The sequence below is a fragment of the Barbus barbus genome, assembly GCF_936440315.1.
Source record: "Barbus barbus genome assembly, chromosome: 23".
Lineage (NCBI taxonomy): Eukaryota > Metazoa > Chordata > Actinopteri > Cypriniformes > Cyprinidae > Barbus > Barbus barbus.
In genome coordinates, this window is record NC_136751.1 from 3,744,811 (window position 1) to 3,762,295 (window position 17,485).

General features: G+C 37.7%; 2 protein-coding genes across 4 annotated transcripts; one reads left to right on the forward strand and one right to left on the reverse strand.

Annotated features, from left to right (window-relative positions):
• The first annotated feature begins 1,764 nt into the window (after positions 1-1,764).
• pcyt1ab (phosphate cytidylyltransferase 1A, choline b) lies at positions 1,765-9,790 on the forward strand. Of its 3 annotated transcripts, XM_079374489.1 has the most exons (10): positions 1,765-1,917; positions 2,001-2,217; positions 3,310-3,416; positions 3,504-3,600; positions 3,680-3,796; positions 4,161-4,312; positions 5,423-5,501; positions 5,593-5,735; positions 7,657-7,845; positions 8,551-9,790. In XM_079374489.1, exons 3-10 carry the CDS (start codon positions 3,312-3,314, stop codon positions 8,746-8,748), a joined length of 1,080 nt encoding a protein of 359 aa, XP_079230615.1. In that variant the 5' UTR covers positions 1,765-1,917; positions 2,001-2,217; positions 3,310-3,311; the 3' UTR covers positions 8,749-9,790. The 3 variants fall into 3 exon arrangements, with proteins under 3 accessions (XP_079230615.1, XP_079230614.1, XP_079230613.1); XM_079374488.1 differs by lacking the exon at positions 1,765-1,917 and having other exon boundaries at positions 2,069-2,217; positions 3,241-3,416; positions 8,551-9,789; XM_079374487.1 differs by lacking the exons at positions 1,765-1,917; positions 2,001-2,217 and having other exon boundaries at positions 3,158-3,416; positions 8,551-9,770.
• Positions 9,724-17,134, reverse strand: mmp23bb (matrix metallopeptidase 23bb). Its single transcript, XM_079374486.1, has 8 exons — positions 16,844-17,134; positions 15,276-15,418; positions 14,875-15,014; positions 14,574-14,741; positions 13,480-13,644; positions 12,949-13,059; positions 12,652-12,778; positions 9,724-11,693 (listed from the first exon to the last, which is right to left on the reverse strand). Exons 1-8 carry the CDS (start codon positions 16,925-16,927, stop codon positions 11,498-11,500), a joined length of 1,134 nt encoding a protein of 377 aa, XP_079230612.1. The 5' UTR covers positions 16,928-17,134; the 3' UTR covers positions 9,724-11,497.
• Between the last annotated feature and the right edge of the window lie 351 nt (positions 17,135-17,485).

Sequence of the window (17,485 nt, forward strand, 5' to 3'; positions counted from 1 at the left end):
CCCCTGGATGTGGATCAACCACGCCCTGTAGATGTGGGTTAACCACGCCCCCTGGATGTGGATCAACCACGCCCTCTAGATGTGGATCAACCACGCCCCCTGGATGTTGTGTCCTGCAGCGAGCCCCACTTCAATCGTTTGGGCGTCGTTGAGCAAATAAGATAAAAAAAATAAATACATATTATAAGAAAATAAAAGTGTTAAGCGTGTCAACCTGTTGTTGGAGATTCCCAAAATCAAAATATGAACCTTTCATAACCCATAATAGAGGTACTTTTAAAGGATTAGTTCACTTTTAAAAAAAACTTTTCTTTGCTGATAATTTACTCACCCCCATGTCATCCAAGATGTCCATGTCTTTCTTTCTTCAGTCATGGGGAAGAAAGAAAAGGTGCGTTCGACTTCATGCAGCACTTAGCAGACCGATCGGCGGCTGACTTGAAGCAGTGCATGCCGGTTAGAAATTTAGTCCGACTTGAACCGGCGCCGACCACACGTCACTGTCACGTGTGGCATCAAAGTACCGCGATAGCGTTTCGAGAGCAGCCGGCTGACTCAGCCGGCGCAATTTCTCCAGAGCGACTGCGGGAGCGCTGATGACGACACAGCTGTTTCACGATTGGCCAAATTCACCACATGACAACAACGACGTGTATTTCGGGTTTATTCTGACAACTTCAGTCCCACTAATGCTCATATACGGACTTTCAAAAAAATAAAAATAAATTAACTTTTCATGTCATCTTCATCTCGTAAATCATGTTTATTAAAAGATTACAATTATTTTTACTGCAATCACTTTTTTGTTAATTCGTTTATATAGGTTTTGTGCATAGGTTTATTTTGGACCTTTTTCATACAGACCCTTTACATTATTAAGCTGCATAACCTATTTAGAGAATAATTTTTTTATGGAATAAATCAAATGTCAATCTTACAGACTTTTAATATAATGTGGTCATCATGGATTCTGATTGATACTAATTGTCTAGTTGCTGGGTTCATCCATCTTCACTTGCATGTGATTACTGCCAACAACTCTGGTTGGATGTCAACTTAATACAACATTCAGATCACTTTCATAAGCTGGTATAAATCATAATAGAAAGGCAAATAAATTGGGCTTACCTGTAGGCCTGTTCATGGTGTTCACATATGAATGTTCATGGTGTTTTGTCTTACTAAAATGTGCTTACCTAACTGGAGAAATAGTAAAATAAGTAAACAAATATGTAACATCCTAATTCTTTTATCTGTAATGAAAACCACATTTAGTACATACAATTATTATCTTCATAGATTATTTTTATTAAGTTGCAGTAGCAAAAACACACATAATGAATCATACTGCACAAGTCAAATTTTCAATATGTTCTGTTTATTTACTTAAAACTCGTTTCTGTCGTGATGACACCCTTTCAAAATATTACATACATCTTAAAGGTTTATTAAAACATAAACCAACATAGTAATAAAAAAAGAATCACTTCTAATGAAAATTGTTAAGTGTAATTGCATTGATTGGTTAGTATTAGAAATAACGAGTCACACTGGTGTTGGGTATGGTCCCATGTCCAATAATCAATACTTATTACATTGAACCTTTACTCACTTTCGTTGCTCATTGTGCTCAATTTCATACAACAATAACGGCATTTCTATAGCTTCCAGTTCGTCTGCAATAAAGCAAGCAAACGCTACGTGATCTGCCATGACTGAGGTAGATGCAGCAAACTACGAGAGCCCCGAAGTGTCCGACTTTACGACTCCGTTTTCAACTCCGCCCCTGACTGCAAGCGGCTACTCTCGCTGACCACCGTCTGTAGCCGTGCTTCAAGTCGAACGCACCTATTGACATGTCTATCACGTGTCTTTCTTCAGTCACCTGATAGACATGGACATCTTGGATGACATGGGGTGAGTAAATTATCAGCAAATGTTTTTTTAAAAGTGAACTAATCCTTTAAAAACAGTTTGCCTGCAGAAGCGCTCTCTTGTAGTTCTGTTAGCGGCCGCTAGATGGGAGGATTTGAAAGCGGAAGTGTGGCGCATGAGCGGAAGTGTGCGTGTTGTTACTGAGCAGGAGAGCTGTCATATATCAGCAGCATATGGAGGATCATAAAGTTTTTAAAACAGAAATGGGTTGTTCTGGCGCTCAAACGCCAAGCGCGGTCTTCAGCTTATGACACGGAGGAGGAAACCAGCTTCTGAGTCAAGGTTAGTGCTGTTATGTTATCATATTTCACAATAACACGCCAGAAATACTTATGTAGTCGCTAACGTTACTCAAAATTGTTTGGTCTTCTCTGAATTGAGGAAAAAGTCATTTATTTTCATCGGCTGTACTTCTGTTTAAATGGTTAGTTTGGTGCCTCTGCTGTGTATCTTTATGTTTATGTTGTTTTTATTTAAATAAAATAATTATATAATACTTTGCTGAGCATCATAGTTCAAAGAGGTTGTGAATACCTAGATATATATGATATATTATTTAGAGCCTTATGTTAAATACAGTGTTACCTTATTCTGTAACATTAAAAAAATATTTACAAAGTATATAAAAAAATCATAAATATTAAATATTGGCATCATCATGATACTGAAACGGATAATAAATGAACAAAACTAAAAAGTCATGCAAATGACTACAGTGGCTATAGTTCTGCTCAGTTCTGGGCTGTTTAGGGTCCAGTTTAAAGTCTTCATTTCTAAAAGCTATAGTCGTGGTGCACATATGGCTGGACAGTGGATTGGTCAGAGGTGTGGGAAGCCTGGAGCTCTGTGAGGTTTACAGCTGAACACATTTAAGTGAACACTGAGCATCTCCACAGCGAACAATAGAGCAGTTTAGAAGCAAGAAAAGGGGGTGAAAACATTGATTGTTTTCTGCTCTTGTAAACTGTGTCACATCTCTGCCTGTCCTACATCTTCATCATGTTGAAATGATGTAGGTCAGCATTGAACCAGTGTTCCTGGTGGAGATCTGTGACAAACTGTACTGCTGATTACCACAGAAATTATAACTTGTTTCTCAAGTTATACAGTTGTGCTCATAAGTTTACACACTCCTTACAAGATGTGCAAAATGTTAATAATTGAAACAAAATAAGAGTGATCATTAAAATTGCATGTTATTTTTTTTTTCGCACTGTCCTGAATAAGCTATTTCACAGATGTTTACATATACTCCACTAGACAAAATAATAACTGAATCTTAATACACTTGAATTTGTCTGTTAGACAAAGCTGTTGAATGAAGAGCACAGCAGCACATGAGTAGTATGGAGAAGAGTATCTTTTTCTGTGCAGGGATGGAGGCACACAGTTCTGGCCTCGGCAGGAAGAGGAAGAGAGAGGAGTTGAACGGTGAGATGAAGGAGGCTGAGTGTTTCCGAAAACATCCACGGAGGACTCTGGTGAGTATCGGGAAGGTTGCTGTCAGTCAGCCCTCAAATGCGTTGATATAATTTCCTGTGCACGTGATAGACTCAGTGTGTCTTTAGGGCCTGACTGAACCTGCACCGTTCGCTGATGAGCTGGTGGCTGCAAAAACCCCATACGTTCGTGTTAGCATGGAAGAAGCCTGCCGTGGCACTCCAGGTGTGTAAATGTTGATTTTGTCCACACTTACCCTCAGTGTACACACCTTCTCTGCATGACCTGTATGTGTTCTCATTAGAGGACCGGCCTGTTCGCGTCTATGCTGACGGGATCTTTGACATGTTTCATTCCGGACACGCTCGTGCTTTGATGCAGGCCAAGTGCCTTTTCCCAAACACGCATCTCATTGTGGGTGGTGAGTTTGAACATCTTGCCTAGTGGAAAACATCAGATTTAACCAGCTTTTCATTTCAATTATGTGTCACCAAAATGATTTGAAAAAGCAATGTCCCATTAGTTAACATTAATACATGAAGTAACAATGAGCAATAGATGTGTTACAGTGTTAAAGATTAATGTTGGTTAATGAAAATACAGCTGTTCATTCGTTGTTAGTTTATGTTAGCTCAGGCCATTAAATATTATTAATATTACTTTAATGATGTATTAGTAAATGTTTCAATTAACATTAACTAAGAATAATAAGTGCTTTAGAAGTGATTTTCATTGTTGGTTCATGTTAACTAATGCAGTTCAATGAAACCGTATTGGTTTTTCAGTGTGCAGCGATGATTTGACGCTTAAATTTAAGGGTTTCACTGTCATGAACGAGGATGAACGTTATGATGCAGTGAGTCACTGTCGTTATGTTGATGAGGTGGTCCGCAACGCTCCATGGACACTGTCGCCTGAATTTCTGTCCGAGCACAGAGTGAGTATCCAGATCAACATCATATTTCCGTTCATGTGGCTCAAACAGTAGAGCATAGTGGTTGCAACACCAAGATCATGGGTTTGATTGCCAGGGAATGTATGAACCGATCAAGCGTACACCTTGAATGCTTTGGAAAAAAGCATCTCCCAAATCTGTTTCCCAGGGTTACCACTGGACTTTGTGTAGTGTATAGCCATAAACACATTTAAATTGTATCTCAAAAATGAAAATGTCATTATTTACTTTTTGTCATTCTTAACCATATAAAGGATTGTTATGCAGTTCCTATCAATTCAACAACACTTTATAGTAACCAAAACTTCAATACAAATCATTCAAATCTTGACTTTCACAGAAAAATAATAGTTAGTAGCTATAAATAATGGCATGCTAGTTTGGAATGACATGAGGGTGAGTAAATAATTACATAATTTTAATTTTTTTGGATGAACTATTTTTATTGGTTGCACTATATTTGAAGGTGTCCTTGTTCCTGTGTAATTACACAAATATGAACGGAGTAATATTCATTAGCAACCAAGGTAATTATAGTTAAACTAAAATCAAAATGAACTGAAATAACATAAAACAAAGTAACTTTTCTAACAGCGTTTAGTTTAAGTACTAAAAAATCTAAACCTAAATTGTAAATGACTAAATAACCATTTAAAACACTAAAACTAATAAATAATAAAGAACAACTGTATAGACATAATCAAAAAGAACTTAAAAGCACAACAAAATTACTAAAACTTTAAATAATATAAAAAGAATTCTAAATATTAACAAAAACAATAACCGTATATCAATCACAATAAAACAACATTGTTAACAACATGTACTTACTATAGGGGTAGAGTTAGTGCTTGGTTTAGGGTAAGTCCCTTGTTATTATGTGTAATTTACTGTTATTACCATAGTAAGTGCATATAATGTGTATCAAGAACACTGTAAAAAAAAATGTTTTTAAATATTAAAGATAAATATTGGCATTATTTCAGATTTGTCTTGATTTTGACTGTGGTTCTTTAACAACACAGAACCGTCTCACTCAGTGGAACAGAGAAAGTCTTAATCAACACTGATATGATGACAATTTGTCCCCAGATAGACTTTGTTGCCCATGACGACATCCCATACATCTCAGCAGGAAGTGATGACGTTTACAAACACATAAAGGATGCAGGTAGGTATTAGCAACTTACATATACAGTTAAATAGCAGTCAGTAAATTCATTTTTATTATAATATACGCTCTTCAAATTATCTTTTTAAAGGTATGTTTGCGCCGACTCAGAGAACAGAGGGCATCTCCACGTCTGACATAATCACACGAATCGTACGTGACTATGATGTTTACGTGCGCCGCAACCTTCAGAGAGGCTACACTGCCAAAGAACTGAACGTCAGCTTCATCAACGTGAGTGTGATTAAACACCTTCCATCTCTTAAAGGAACAGTTCACCCAAAAATGAAAATTCTGTCATCATTTACCCGCCCTTAGGTTATTCCAAACCTGTATGAGTTTCTATTTTCTGTTGAGTATAGTATGGAGTCAATTTTATGCCACATACATATATATATATATATATATATATATATATATATATATATATATATATATATATATATGCAAAAGAATAAAGCTTTGCAAAAGAAAAATAAAGTAATGAGCAAAAAAAATTTGTTTTGCAAACAGAAATAAAGAATTGCAAAAATTAAGATATAATTCATCAATGATAGTTGTAAAAGAAGCTTATGAACTTTGATTCTATTTTATCTCTGCAACACATTTTCCATGCTCACACCTACTAATTCATTTGCAACGCTCCATTTACTTTGCGTTTTAGTCAAGTGTGAGCTAGGGCTGTCGAGATAACCGCAATATCATAACACCGCGCTAACGTCGAGCATAACCGCAGAGGAATGCAACAACTGCGATATTTCCGTGTTTTCTTTTTTCTCGTTTTACACTTCGTGCATGTGTACTGAATATTAGTAATGATGACAATGTGTACCATGCTGATTTGTACAGCGGTTCAGTAAATTTGCACTTAACAAGCCTAAACAGACAGCGAATGAGAGCGAGATCGACTGATCGCGTGCGATTACCTGCGTCTGTCCTTCAAGCCGAGTCATGTATATTTGTGAAAACAGGTTGTCATGTCCAAGGAAAGGGAAATCTGTCTTATCATTAATGCATTGCTGGTCAGCTGAGCCTTTAAAAGTGGCGCTCAAAGTTAAAATTATTTCAGGAGTGTGTTTCAATACATATCTCTTTGAATGAATCAGCGCTTTTGAACGTGTAGTTGAATGAACCTCTGAATATGACCTCGTTATGTGTATATATATATATATATATATGTATTCAGGATTCTTTCATATAAATATAAATAATACCACATACCGCGCTGTTGAGCCACTCAAAATTAGCGCAAGGGAAATTCCTTCACCGCGACAGCCCTAGTGTGAGCACTGTTTTGACATGGGGGGGCGGAGTCAAGAAACTGGGGCGTGTTCAGTGGGTCTGGGCACGCCCCCCGCAAAGCCACGTCATTAGACGTAGTTCGCAACAGGTTGGAAAGTCAGCATGGCAGAGTAGAGGCCTGTGGGTGGATTCCAGGTATATAAAGTTGATTGTTTCCACTAACATTAAAATGTGTGTTGTTTTGTTAACTAAATGTGATTTACTATTAACGTTGTTTTCCAAAGTTTAAGACGTTAGAGATCAGTTTATTGGTTTTATTAGGGATAGGCCTACTCACGCATACAACAATGAAGACAAAATCAGCCTGTCCTTCACTAGATAATCATTGATTACAATCATTAGCTTGTTACTAGGGTGACCAGACGTCTCGGTGTCCAGTCAATTTTTTTAAATAAAAAGCAGTCATTTCCCGGTTTTAGCTGTTTTGCCATTTTCTGCCTTGAAATATTCTTGCCACCCTTCTAGGTATTGTGTATTGCACGGTAAATTGATAATGTTGTAGTTTTGCATAAATCCACTTTGAATTTATGCAAAACTACAATAACATTATCATCTGGTCACCCTAGTAACAAACTAATGTATCCCATCAATGATTATCTAGTGAAGGACAGGATGATTTTGTCTTCATTGTTGTATGCATGAGTAGGCCTATCCCTAATAAAACCAATAAACTGATCTCTAACGTCTTAAACTTTGGCAAACAACGTTAATAGTAATCGCATTTAGTTAACAAAACAACACACATTTTAATGTTAGTGAAATAAAAGGAAACAATCAACTTTATATACCTGGAACCTCATTTAAGTATTGGATTTGATGTAACATGTCAGCTCTGCTGCCCTCTCTCGCCCAGGAGAAGAAGTACCACCTGCAGGAGCACGTGGATAAGGTGAAGCAGAAGGTCCGAGATGTGGAGGAAAAGAGTAAAGAGTTTGTGCAGAAGGTGGAGGAGAAGGGCATCGACCTCATTCAGAAATGGGAGGAGAAATCACGCGAGTTCATCGGGAACTTCCTGCAGATGTTCGGGCCGGATGGAGCGTTGGTGAGTCTGGATGCAGCTCTTCCACACATCTTAAGCATTGATGTTTTAACGAGTAAATGAATAGTTAATGAAAAATCTAAGTTTACTCCCCTCACAAGATTTATTTTTCTGTGGAAGACGATAGAGGTTTTGCAGAATGTCCAAGCTGCTCTTTCTCCTGTAATAAAAGTGTTTGGTGATGTACTATTTACTGCTCCAAACAAGACAAAAAGCACCATAAAAATGGTCCATGGGTTGTATTAAGCCTTAAACCTTCTGAAGTCACAGGATAGCTGAAATTTGAGTTGTTATCCACTGATAAGCCACTATTTATATTTGGCATTGCTGACATCAAATCTGGTGCAGCATGCATATTAGAATGATTTCTGAAGATCATGTGACACTGGAGTAATGATGCTGAAAATTCAGCTTTGCCATTACTGGAATAAATTACATTTTAAAATAAGTTAGGAAACAGATCTTTTAAATTGTAATAATAATTCACTGTATTATTTTTAATGTTGTTTTTAATCAAATAAATGCAGCTTTGATAAGCATAAAAGACCACTTTTATAAGCATAAAAAATCTTAATTATTAGAAACTTTTGACTGGTGGAGTATGGAAATAAAATTCAAGCACTACTATGGTGGACGCAAAGATTTTCAGTGAATAGGAGTAATTTTTGTATGATGTAATTCACTAATAGGATGTATTGTGTCTAACAGAAGCACATGTTGAAAGAGGGAAAAGGACGGATGTTACAGGCCATCAGTCCCAGACAGAGCCCCAGCAGCAGTCCCGTCCGCGAGGAGCGCTCGCCTTCCCCCACCTTCCGTCTACCCTTCTTCACCTCCTCGCCATTCTTTTCTCCTCCTCCTCATCACAGCGGCTCACTCTACACGGGCAAAGATGAGGACGACTAGGACCCATCCGTTCTAGAAATCACGCTCACAAGCAGCTCTTTGTGTTTTATCCACTTTCTTTAAGCCATTTTGTGTAGTCAAGAATAGAAATTAAGGATGGACTAGCTCAAGATTTATTTGAATGCGAAAAATTTATTGAAATGCACAATAGTGACCAAATTATTCCACCCGTACTTTGTAAAGGTTGTGATCCCACGTCTCCCTCTCGCTTCAGAGAGATTTGCCACACACCACTAAACCAAAAGGCTCATATTGTTGTCCTATTCCTTGGATCGTATTCGGCCTGGAACTTGCATAATTATGCATTTTTAGCATCTCTTTATTTTTTTGTTTCACAACAGAGCGTCTGCTTGCACGTAATCTCATTCTCGGTTGTGCATAAAACTCACCCTCACCTGCCTTCATTGTCCAGATCTTTTCATACTTGAACAGGGGCCAAATTTGAGACTAATTCCAGGACGGGGGAGGGATCCTGGGACAGAAAACCTCAGGATCAGTCGTCTTTGTATAGTTCTGGAATGTTTCTTCTCATTTTACGCTGGTTACCATATTGAAAGTCTGTTTTTACTTTGCCATGCTTTTTGAATATTCACGTGTCTTTCTGACCTTTTTATGTTTCTGCTAAAGTTCATTAGGTGTTTTTCCTCGTATGAACTCTCTCTGTCTCAGACTCTGATGTGAAGTAATAATTTTGGGGCTTGGCAGTGATGGCGTCTAGCACCTCCATTTAAACCCTGTGCTAGTCTGTGGCATGGGTCCCAGTCTTTTTGGAAAGGCTTTGCTTGCTGAATATTTACATTACCCAAGCCCGCTGAGGGACAGTGTTACCACGAAAGAGCACCAGGACCTGTTTGTTTACATGTTTACATAGGACAGGAGGAGATGACTGTAGGATTATGTGTTTGCCAGCAGACCAAAAGACAACTTTGGCATTCTTGTGATCAGAAACATTACGTTTTAGGTGATCTTTGGGAATCAGAAGGACTGTGTGAATAATGCCAGTGAATCACTAAACAGTCTTGAAAGAAAAACACTTTCTTGTGGCTTGTTACTTTTTCATGGGGATCAAAAAACACAATATAATACAGCACCTTTAATGTCCAATAACGTATGATTTTAGAAAAAGATGATTTAAAAAACTAGCATTACCCTATCACTTATGAGTAGTTAAATGGGATTAACATCAGACACAGATGTTTGATATTTCAGGTTACATTTCCGCTTTCCAAATTCTATTACTAGTTCTAGCAGCTGCATTCTTAAAAATAAAGTTACAAAAGGGGGGTAGGGTTCAAAGTGATGTCATATAAGAACCATTTTTGGTTGCCCAAAGAACCTTTCAGTGAATAGTTCTTAATTCATTTTTTCTTAATATGAAGAACATTTTAATAATCTAAAGAACTTTTTTCCACTGTGAAGAACCTTTTGTATATCGGATGTTAAACGTTCTTCACAGATGCCAATAACGGACCTTTAATTTTAAGAGAGTAGATCATTCAGTAGCCCTGTGTGTCCTGAAGCACCAGCACATGTAAACAAGGCTATATTTCCCACCATAAATGACATGTCCTGCATGATACATGCCTGAAAAATGCACATCATTTTTTTATAAGCTCATATTCTCTCATCTGAGAGTTACAGATTCACACCTGCCTCTAAGTGGTTCTCAACTTGGGGATTTAAGTCCATTTGAGGCCTTCAGTAAACTTCAACAAGGGCCGCAAAACTCAATTTTGTTTAAACTAAGTTAAACTAAAATAATTTTACAGTTAACAAGCTAAAGGCCCATTCACACCAAAGCGATAACTATATTAAGTGTCCACTGTGACGGGGTTTCTAATGTTCTGTTTATAGCGCGTCTGCCACTTTAAGTACTTAAGCTGTGAGTGGCTGGATTCTGATTGGCTGTCAATATTTTTATCATTCATCAGCTGTAAAAATTCTGTTCTGAAAATTATTCCAATTATTGTTCCTTTGTATGAAGTCATGAATTGTCATATCCAACTTTATCCACATACATGCGTAAAAATATCAAGCAGTTGAGATTTGCTTTATAGTATATCTCTGTATATACACTATATAGCAAATCTCAACTGCTGGACATTCTTATTTCATTGTAAAATATCATTATATTATCGCCCAGCTGTAATCTGCTAAATGCAACTATAAGGCCTGAATATAAGATGTTGTAAACATTAACATCACAATTTTTCTGTAAAGTTGCTTTAAAACTATCTGTATTGTTAAAAAGCGCTAAACAAACTTGCTTGAATTTTTACCTCAGTTATTATTGTTATAGTTGTGGTGTGGACTTCTCTAAAGAATTAGAATGATTATTAACACTTTATAGTTATTGTTATAGTCCATGGTGTGAACGGCCCAAACACTAAAATCAAGGCTACTGAAAAACTGGGGACTTCACATGCACCGAAGATTTGTTTTTTTCCTCCTCAATTCATCTAAAATGTATGCAATGGCAAATTTCTTTTTTTTTTCTCTAGAGATTTTTCAAGCATCTTTGACACTAAATATTATGCCTCAGAAGTGGCGTTTACCTTATAATAAAAAAGTACCTTTGTCATCACTGCAGCAATTCTGCAGAAAGTCTTAATTGGTGGTGCTTCCAAATATTGTTTTGGATCTCAGCGTTTGTTCAGGTCGTCCATCATGACTGTGTGCGCTGCAGCGGAGGAGAGCCGGTCTGAGTGCTCCGGAGCCCTGGAGGTATCAGTACATCAGCATCGCTCCATCAGCTGTTGTTGGACGACTGCTCTGGCTTCAGCCGGATGGCCCACGAGTTGGCAGAGACGACGTTACCGCGCCGATGGATGCGGCAGGTGTACGTGCCTTCGTTGAATTCGTTGGCCACGAGCCGCAGGTCCCGATCTTTAATTACAATATAGCCAGGAATGGATGTCAGCAACTGCTCGCCGTCCTTATACCAGCTGATGAGAGATGAAACAAAGCAGCTGAGATACACGACAGAAACTAAGCTTCAAAAATGATGCATTCCATAACTTACATTAAAAAGATGAATTCATCAACATAAGAGCACGACTGCATATGAACGATGCCTATTGGAAGCTCATACATAAATGGACATGAAAAACAAGACAATTTAATCTTTGACCAATTTTAGGATGGTTTCTGTGTAACATTTTATAAATGAGGCCCCTGATCTTTATATGTTAAGATTGTACATAGTGAAGCCTGATATATGAAAAAAATTGTTCGAAAAGTCTAAATTTGTTGAAATGGAAGAGTTTATCGAGCCTTTAGACAAAATATGATATATAAGAATTGCATGTGTTTTTCTTTAGTATCATATTTGATATATCAGGCTTTTATGTCTCATTTAGTGTGGAAATCATACTCAAGGAGGAAGAAAAACACCTTTATTCAGAGGCCAAAACTATGCAATTTGGTTGATGCTGATATTTATATGGGCAAAAAGAAAGATTCATTTCTGATAGCTTGTAATATACAACTTTATAACACTATAGCAGACTATTAAAATAAAATGATACAAATATTAATTGTCACTATATATTTCCAATAATGTCTCAGTAAGATGATGTTTAAATGCTTAGTTTTATGATCAAAGCTCTAGTTTTATTGTGGGCAAAACATAATGTGATGCATTTCAATAATGACTGACAGATCAACAAATAAATGTTCCTCAAAAGCCTGATTATCATATTTGATACTCAGATTTTAGCATTTAACTTTTTTTTAATGATGTATGGATAAACAAGGACATTTTTGCAATTTTAAACTATCAATCAAATGACAAAATGTATGTAGTAGATTGGATACAACAGTTTTTTTCATCACGTTTTGATCATGTTAACAAATTAAAGGCCTACACCTATATAATACTTCATAGGGTTAAGGCTGCTCTACCTGACTTTTGGAGGCACTCTGGTATTTTTTGTCCCACAGCGGAAGCCCACAACCTTTCCACGAGGCACAATTTTGATCTTCACATTTTCAGGAGGAGGTGTCGGAGTAGACACTGCATCCAGAGGCTCTGAGGAGCAAACCAGCATGTTAAAGAGTCTATAATATCACTTCTATTTAAAGTAACGGACGATGTCCGTCCATATGCACCATGAAGAATACTGTGTGGAAGTGAAAGGCTTTTGGACGGGAAGCCAGCGCTGCAGGAGATGTTGGAGGAGGATGTTTTCAGTGTCTCACCGTAGCACAAGTCGCACCGCTGGGGGCAGTTTTTCTTCATGAAGCTCCGCCTCCTCTCACAGAAACCCAAACGGGCCCAAGGATCACACACACGCTTCTTGTCCATGCATCCTGAAGCAAACGCACACACAGATGATAGAAACAAGCACAAGCTTTAAAACTCGTTCAAAATCACTTATTTTTGCACTTATTTTTAAGGTTCATACAATAAAAATTTAACCTATCTATTTTCTAAATGCATGTTATAGAGCTTACTGTTAGCAATTCATCCATGCAAGTTTCATTTTTGACCTCAAAATGTATAATCAAAATGTAATAATTGGATCTTCGGGTGAAAACGACAGACTTCTGCAGGCCTTCTCCAATCATTTTGGTCACTGAAACTCCGCCTCCACTTTTAAATGCCATGCCCACACCTCAACATCCAATTAACAACTGATTCATAGAACCAAGTCCTGCCCTACAGTTTGTCACGTCACAATATGGAAGAAAAGTTCCACTTTTCTACGTGACTTTACACATTTTGCTTACCGTAAAGGCGCTGGATGCCCCAGATATCATCTTGAGCGATGTTCCTCTGACCCGTGTACGTTGCATTGGGGTGCATCATTGCATTAGGGTCCCGTGAATGCCAGAGGCCTAAAGCGTGACCGATTTCATGAGCAGCTACCTGAACCAAGTCATTCAGCCACACACCTGTGCAGAGACAACAGGGAGGATTTCTTTGAGTGTGAATATATCTCCTTACATTATGTTCCTTCTATGTGATTTTTGAGATCAAACATTTAAAAGTGAACTAGCAATGAACACTTTAAAACACTGCTTCATGAACATTTATGAATCTATTGTTTCAAATCCGTGGTTCAGAGCTTATAACCAACTCCCCAAGTCACATGATTTCAGTAAACAAAGCTTCATTATATCACAGTTTCAAAACTTACTTCCAAAATGTGTGAAAAATCCAATGGTCTGCCAATAAATGACATTGCTCTGGTGAACCCATGAACGAGTGTCTAATGGTTTTCTAATGGAAAAAGACCGATGTCATGATTTATAAAAAGGCACAATGTTTTGACTAGTCAGGTCTTCATCAGGCACAATGTTAATAAGCTCTGGAGGTGCATTTTCAGTGTGCAGATATCAATCTTTTTCCATTTATTGTTGTTTTGTTCTCCTGCACCTGAGGCCAATTCAGGTTTTGGGTGTGCATGCCTTTTTTTAATAATTGATCTCAGGTCAGTTGTATAATGTAGGTTTATTTTAATTTTTTATTATTTTAGCACTTATAAATATTTAATTCAAAAAAGATAATGATACTTAATTTCAGTAACACTATTTTTAGGAGCAATTCTCACTATTAACTATGCACATTACTAGCATATTGGCTGTTTATTAATAATTATAAAGCACATATTAATGCCTTATTCTGCATGGCCGTTTGCATATTTACACTAACTTATTTTATCATTCCCACATTGCAGACAATGCCACTTAAATTTGGTTAAAGCACCACCAGTCTGTTAAAAAATCTAAGCTTTCAATATTGGAATCAATGAGCAGATATGTTATATTTGTATTCTGACAAGCACATCCCCCATTTGAATAAAAATGCATTAAATCAGTACCTTGTTTCCAGCTGAAGCGGGATTTGCCCAGAATCCAGAATTCATGGTTGTCAAAGTGAATCTCTCCACGTGGGGGAAGGAAGGCGTGGGCCAGCTCACCGTTCAGCCCGTCAAAACACGGGTGCAATGGAGACCACCAACAATCTGTGTGATTGTACGTGTAGAAGCCTGACTCACAAAAAGGAGGTGTTAGTGTTTCATGCAAAAATGTAGCATATTAAAAAACTGCATAGAGTACTCTGTCAGCCTGCCAAAGTGCCCATGCCTGATGCTTTGGCTCTTTTCCTGCACATTTATTTACCTATAGTGATGTCAGCACTTTTGTTGGGGTTGGTGATTTCAGTGAAAGTCAGAGGAGAAACATCACTCCATTTCGTGAAGGCGATGCTGATAGCTTTGCGGGTATCATCTTTATTCAGTGTGTTGGGGAACTTCGTGATCCTTGAAGAGGGAGAAACGTAAATTACTTCCAGCCAAAACTGAATGACACGCTTTCAAAGAGTCTCTGTGTGTGCTATCAATCAAAATGCACATTTACAAAAACCCAACACTCCCAAAATCAGTCTGCTCTTCCCAAAATATCCCTCATCATCTTATGCATCTGTCCGGTCATACTTTAGGCATTTAACAATCATGCACAGCAATAGAAATGCCTTCTTCCGGAAAGTCAACATATTTTTATATATCCTGTGTCTCTCTCACTTGTAGGTGATGTTGAAATGCTCCCACTTGTATCCCAGTGGGTTGATGGCATAGCGCCTGGATCGAGCCGAACCTCTGAGAGATCTCGCTTCCACAGGTGCTGCCGTCTGCACACACGGTTTATTCAAATGAATACTAGCCACCTAAGAGGAAGACAGGAGAAGGTATGCTGAAAGAGTGCCACATATTATGATGTTGAATGGAATATCATCATATATCATTTGTGTAACATTAATGATGATTCTGATCCACTAAAGTACTGTTAATATGATCAGTTCAGGAGATCCACCTTCCTGCAGATCTGAGACTTTTATAACCTGCTCAAGAAGTGATTGCAAAGACCTTGATTACACAGTTCAGGTGTGTTTGAGTTCTAAACTATGCAGGAAGCTAGATCTCCATGTGCTGAGCCACCATGATATCAATGAAGTTCCATAATGATTACCACTACCTATGTCAAACCATGCTGGAGAACACGGTTATCAAGTTTATACAACACTGTGGAGTTCATGCAGCTCCTATCTGCTCCTATGCTGCCATTAAAGCAAAAGAGGGAAAGTACAAATGCTAAGACATTCTGAAATTCATCATTTTCCAACTCAAGCTTATGCTAGTGAAAAACAAGTGTGCTCAAATGTACTAAATGTGCTCAAATCTTACAAGTATTTTCAATAAACCGTACTGAATAATGAAATAAAAGGCCATTTTCATGACTGTTTCTTAACCTAATCTGCAGGCTAATTAAAAACTCATTTAAATGCATGACATACAAGTGACATTAATGTATTTTAGTATTTAGTTTACCATAAGTGTTTGTCAGTACATTAAGCGGTACATTTTAACCATATTTCAAAGACAATTTAAATAATTATGAAATGACATAAGATGTCCCTAAGTCCTATTTAAATGGGTCAACCCACATTCCTACTAATTCAACTAATTGCACTTAACATAAATTTAAACTATAAACAGCTACTCTCATTTAATTGCAATTAACATGCAATTAAGCATCCAAAACATTACATTTAGTTCACAATTTTATGCTTTTAAAGTAATTTTTCCACACCAAGTACTCTTTTTAAAAGTAGTCTATTTTTATTTGCATTAGGCTACATCACAAAAAAGCAAAACAGAAGTGGTATTAGATTTATTAACCTTTAGAGGAGCAAATAATTAACTAAATCTGTCTACGTGAACCGCCAGTGAATGTCTGACAAATGAGTAAGTAAAGTTTTTTTAATACTAGTCTTTGCATTTCAAAATTTCACGTTTAATGCAATGCAATTCTTTTTGTAAACCCTACACCAATTTAATGTTATTTTTCAACGTAAATATTTGCTTGAAGATACCACCTTTTAACGGTGTAAAAGTAAATGCATTCTAGTGGGCTATGCATAAAAATGCATGTATGAAAATAATAAAATCATTAGTTTGAAACTGTTTAATTGACGTACAGGCAGGTCAGATGTCAGTGCTAAACTTATACTGAATGGTCCTGAAAACGTGTGCATGTGATTTCAGTTCTTTCACGAGAACAGTATGAAGTTGAGATGATAGCGAGCGCTTACCGTGGGTTTTCTCCACGCAGGCACGGCCACGGCATTCTCCAGCACCATCAGCAGCAGCAGCGCGCAGGAACAAACCCAGCGCATCTTTAAATCACACAAGGATTACCTTCCACTTCCTGCTTCATCCATATATTCTTGAGTAAGAAAGTGTTTCCACAGAACTAACCGCATCCAGACGCGCGCTGGAGACGTGTCCGCGCCTCAGGGAATGTTTCTGCTGAATGTGTTTAACACTCGCAGTAGAGTTTATTTAGTGCACTTCTGCTTCTTGCTCTGAACTTTCGCTCTCTCCAGGGCGCAGGAAGGATCCCACAGGAGCACAAAGCGCCGCCCTGCTTCAATCTAATGTCCTCCTCCTCCTCCTCATCTCCTCCCTTTACTCTCCATGCATGTGCAGCCTCTGTTCATGAATGAATGAATGAATGAATGATGCATTTATATAGCGCATTTATTGTGTATTGCTGTACACCCAAAGCGCTTTACAATCATGTGGGGGTCTCTCCTCAACCAGCACCAGTGTGCAGTATCCACTAACTCAGAGCAGCAGAATAATCCAAAATGTTGGGAGTATTTATTTTCCTTGTCGCGTTATCTTGTGTTCTCAAGACGCATGCAAAAACCTGAAATATAGGTAATTATAAA

Excerpts from the sequence above, each read along its gene's own strand:
- pcyt1ab (XM_079374488.1), top strand. The coding sequence starts at position 3,273 with ATGAGTAGTATGGAGAAGAGTATCTTTTTCTGTGCAGGGATGGAGGCA. Across the intron at positions 4,313-5,422 it reads AATTTCTGTCCGAGCACAGA|ATAGACTTTGTTGCCCATGA; the intron begins GTGAGTATCCAG and ends ATTTGTCCCCAG. Across the intron at positions 5,736-7,656 it reads TGAACGTCAGCTTCATCAAC|GAGAAGAAGTACCACCTGCA; the intron begins GTGAGTGTGATT and ends TCTCTCGCCCAG.
- mmp23bb (XM_079374486.1), bottom strand. The coding sequence starts at position 16,927 with ATGCGCTGGGTTTGTTCCTGCGCGCTGCTGCTGCTGATGGTGCTGGAG. Across the intron at positions 14,742-14,874 it reads AAGTGCTGACATCACTATAG|GCTTCTACACGTACAATCAC; the intron begins GTAAATAAATGT and ends TTTGTGAGTCAG. Across the intron at positions 12,779-12,948 it reads GCGGTGCGACTTGTGCTACG|AGCCTCTGGATGCAGTGTCT; the intron begins GTGAGACACTGA and ends TTTGCTCCTCAG.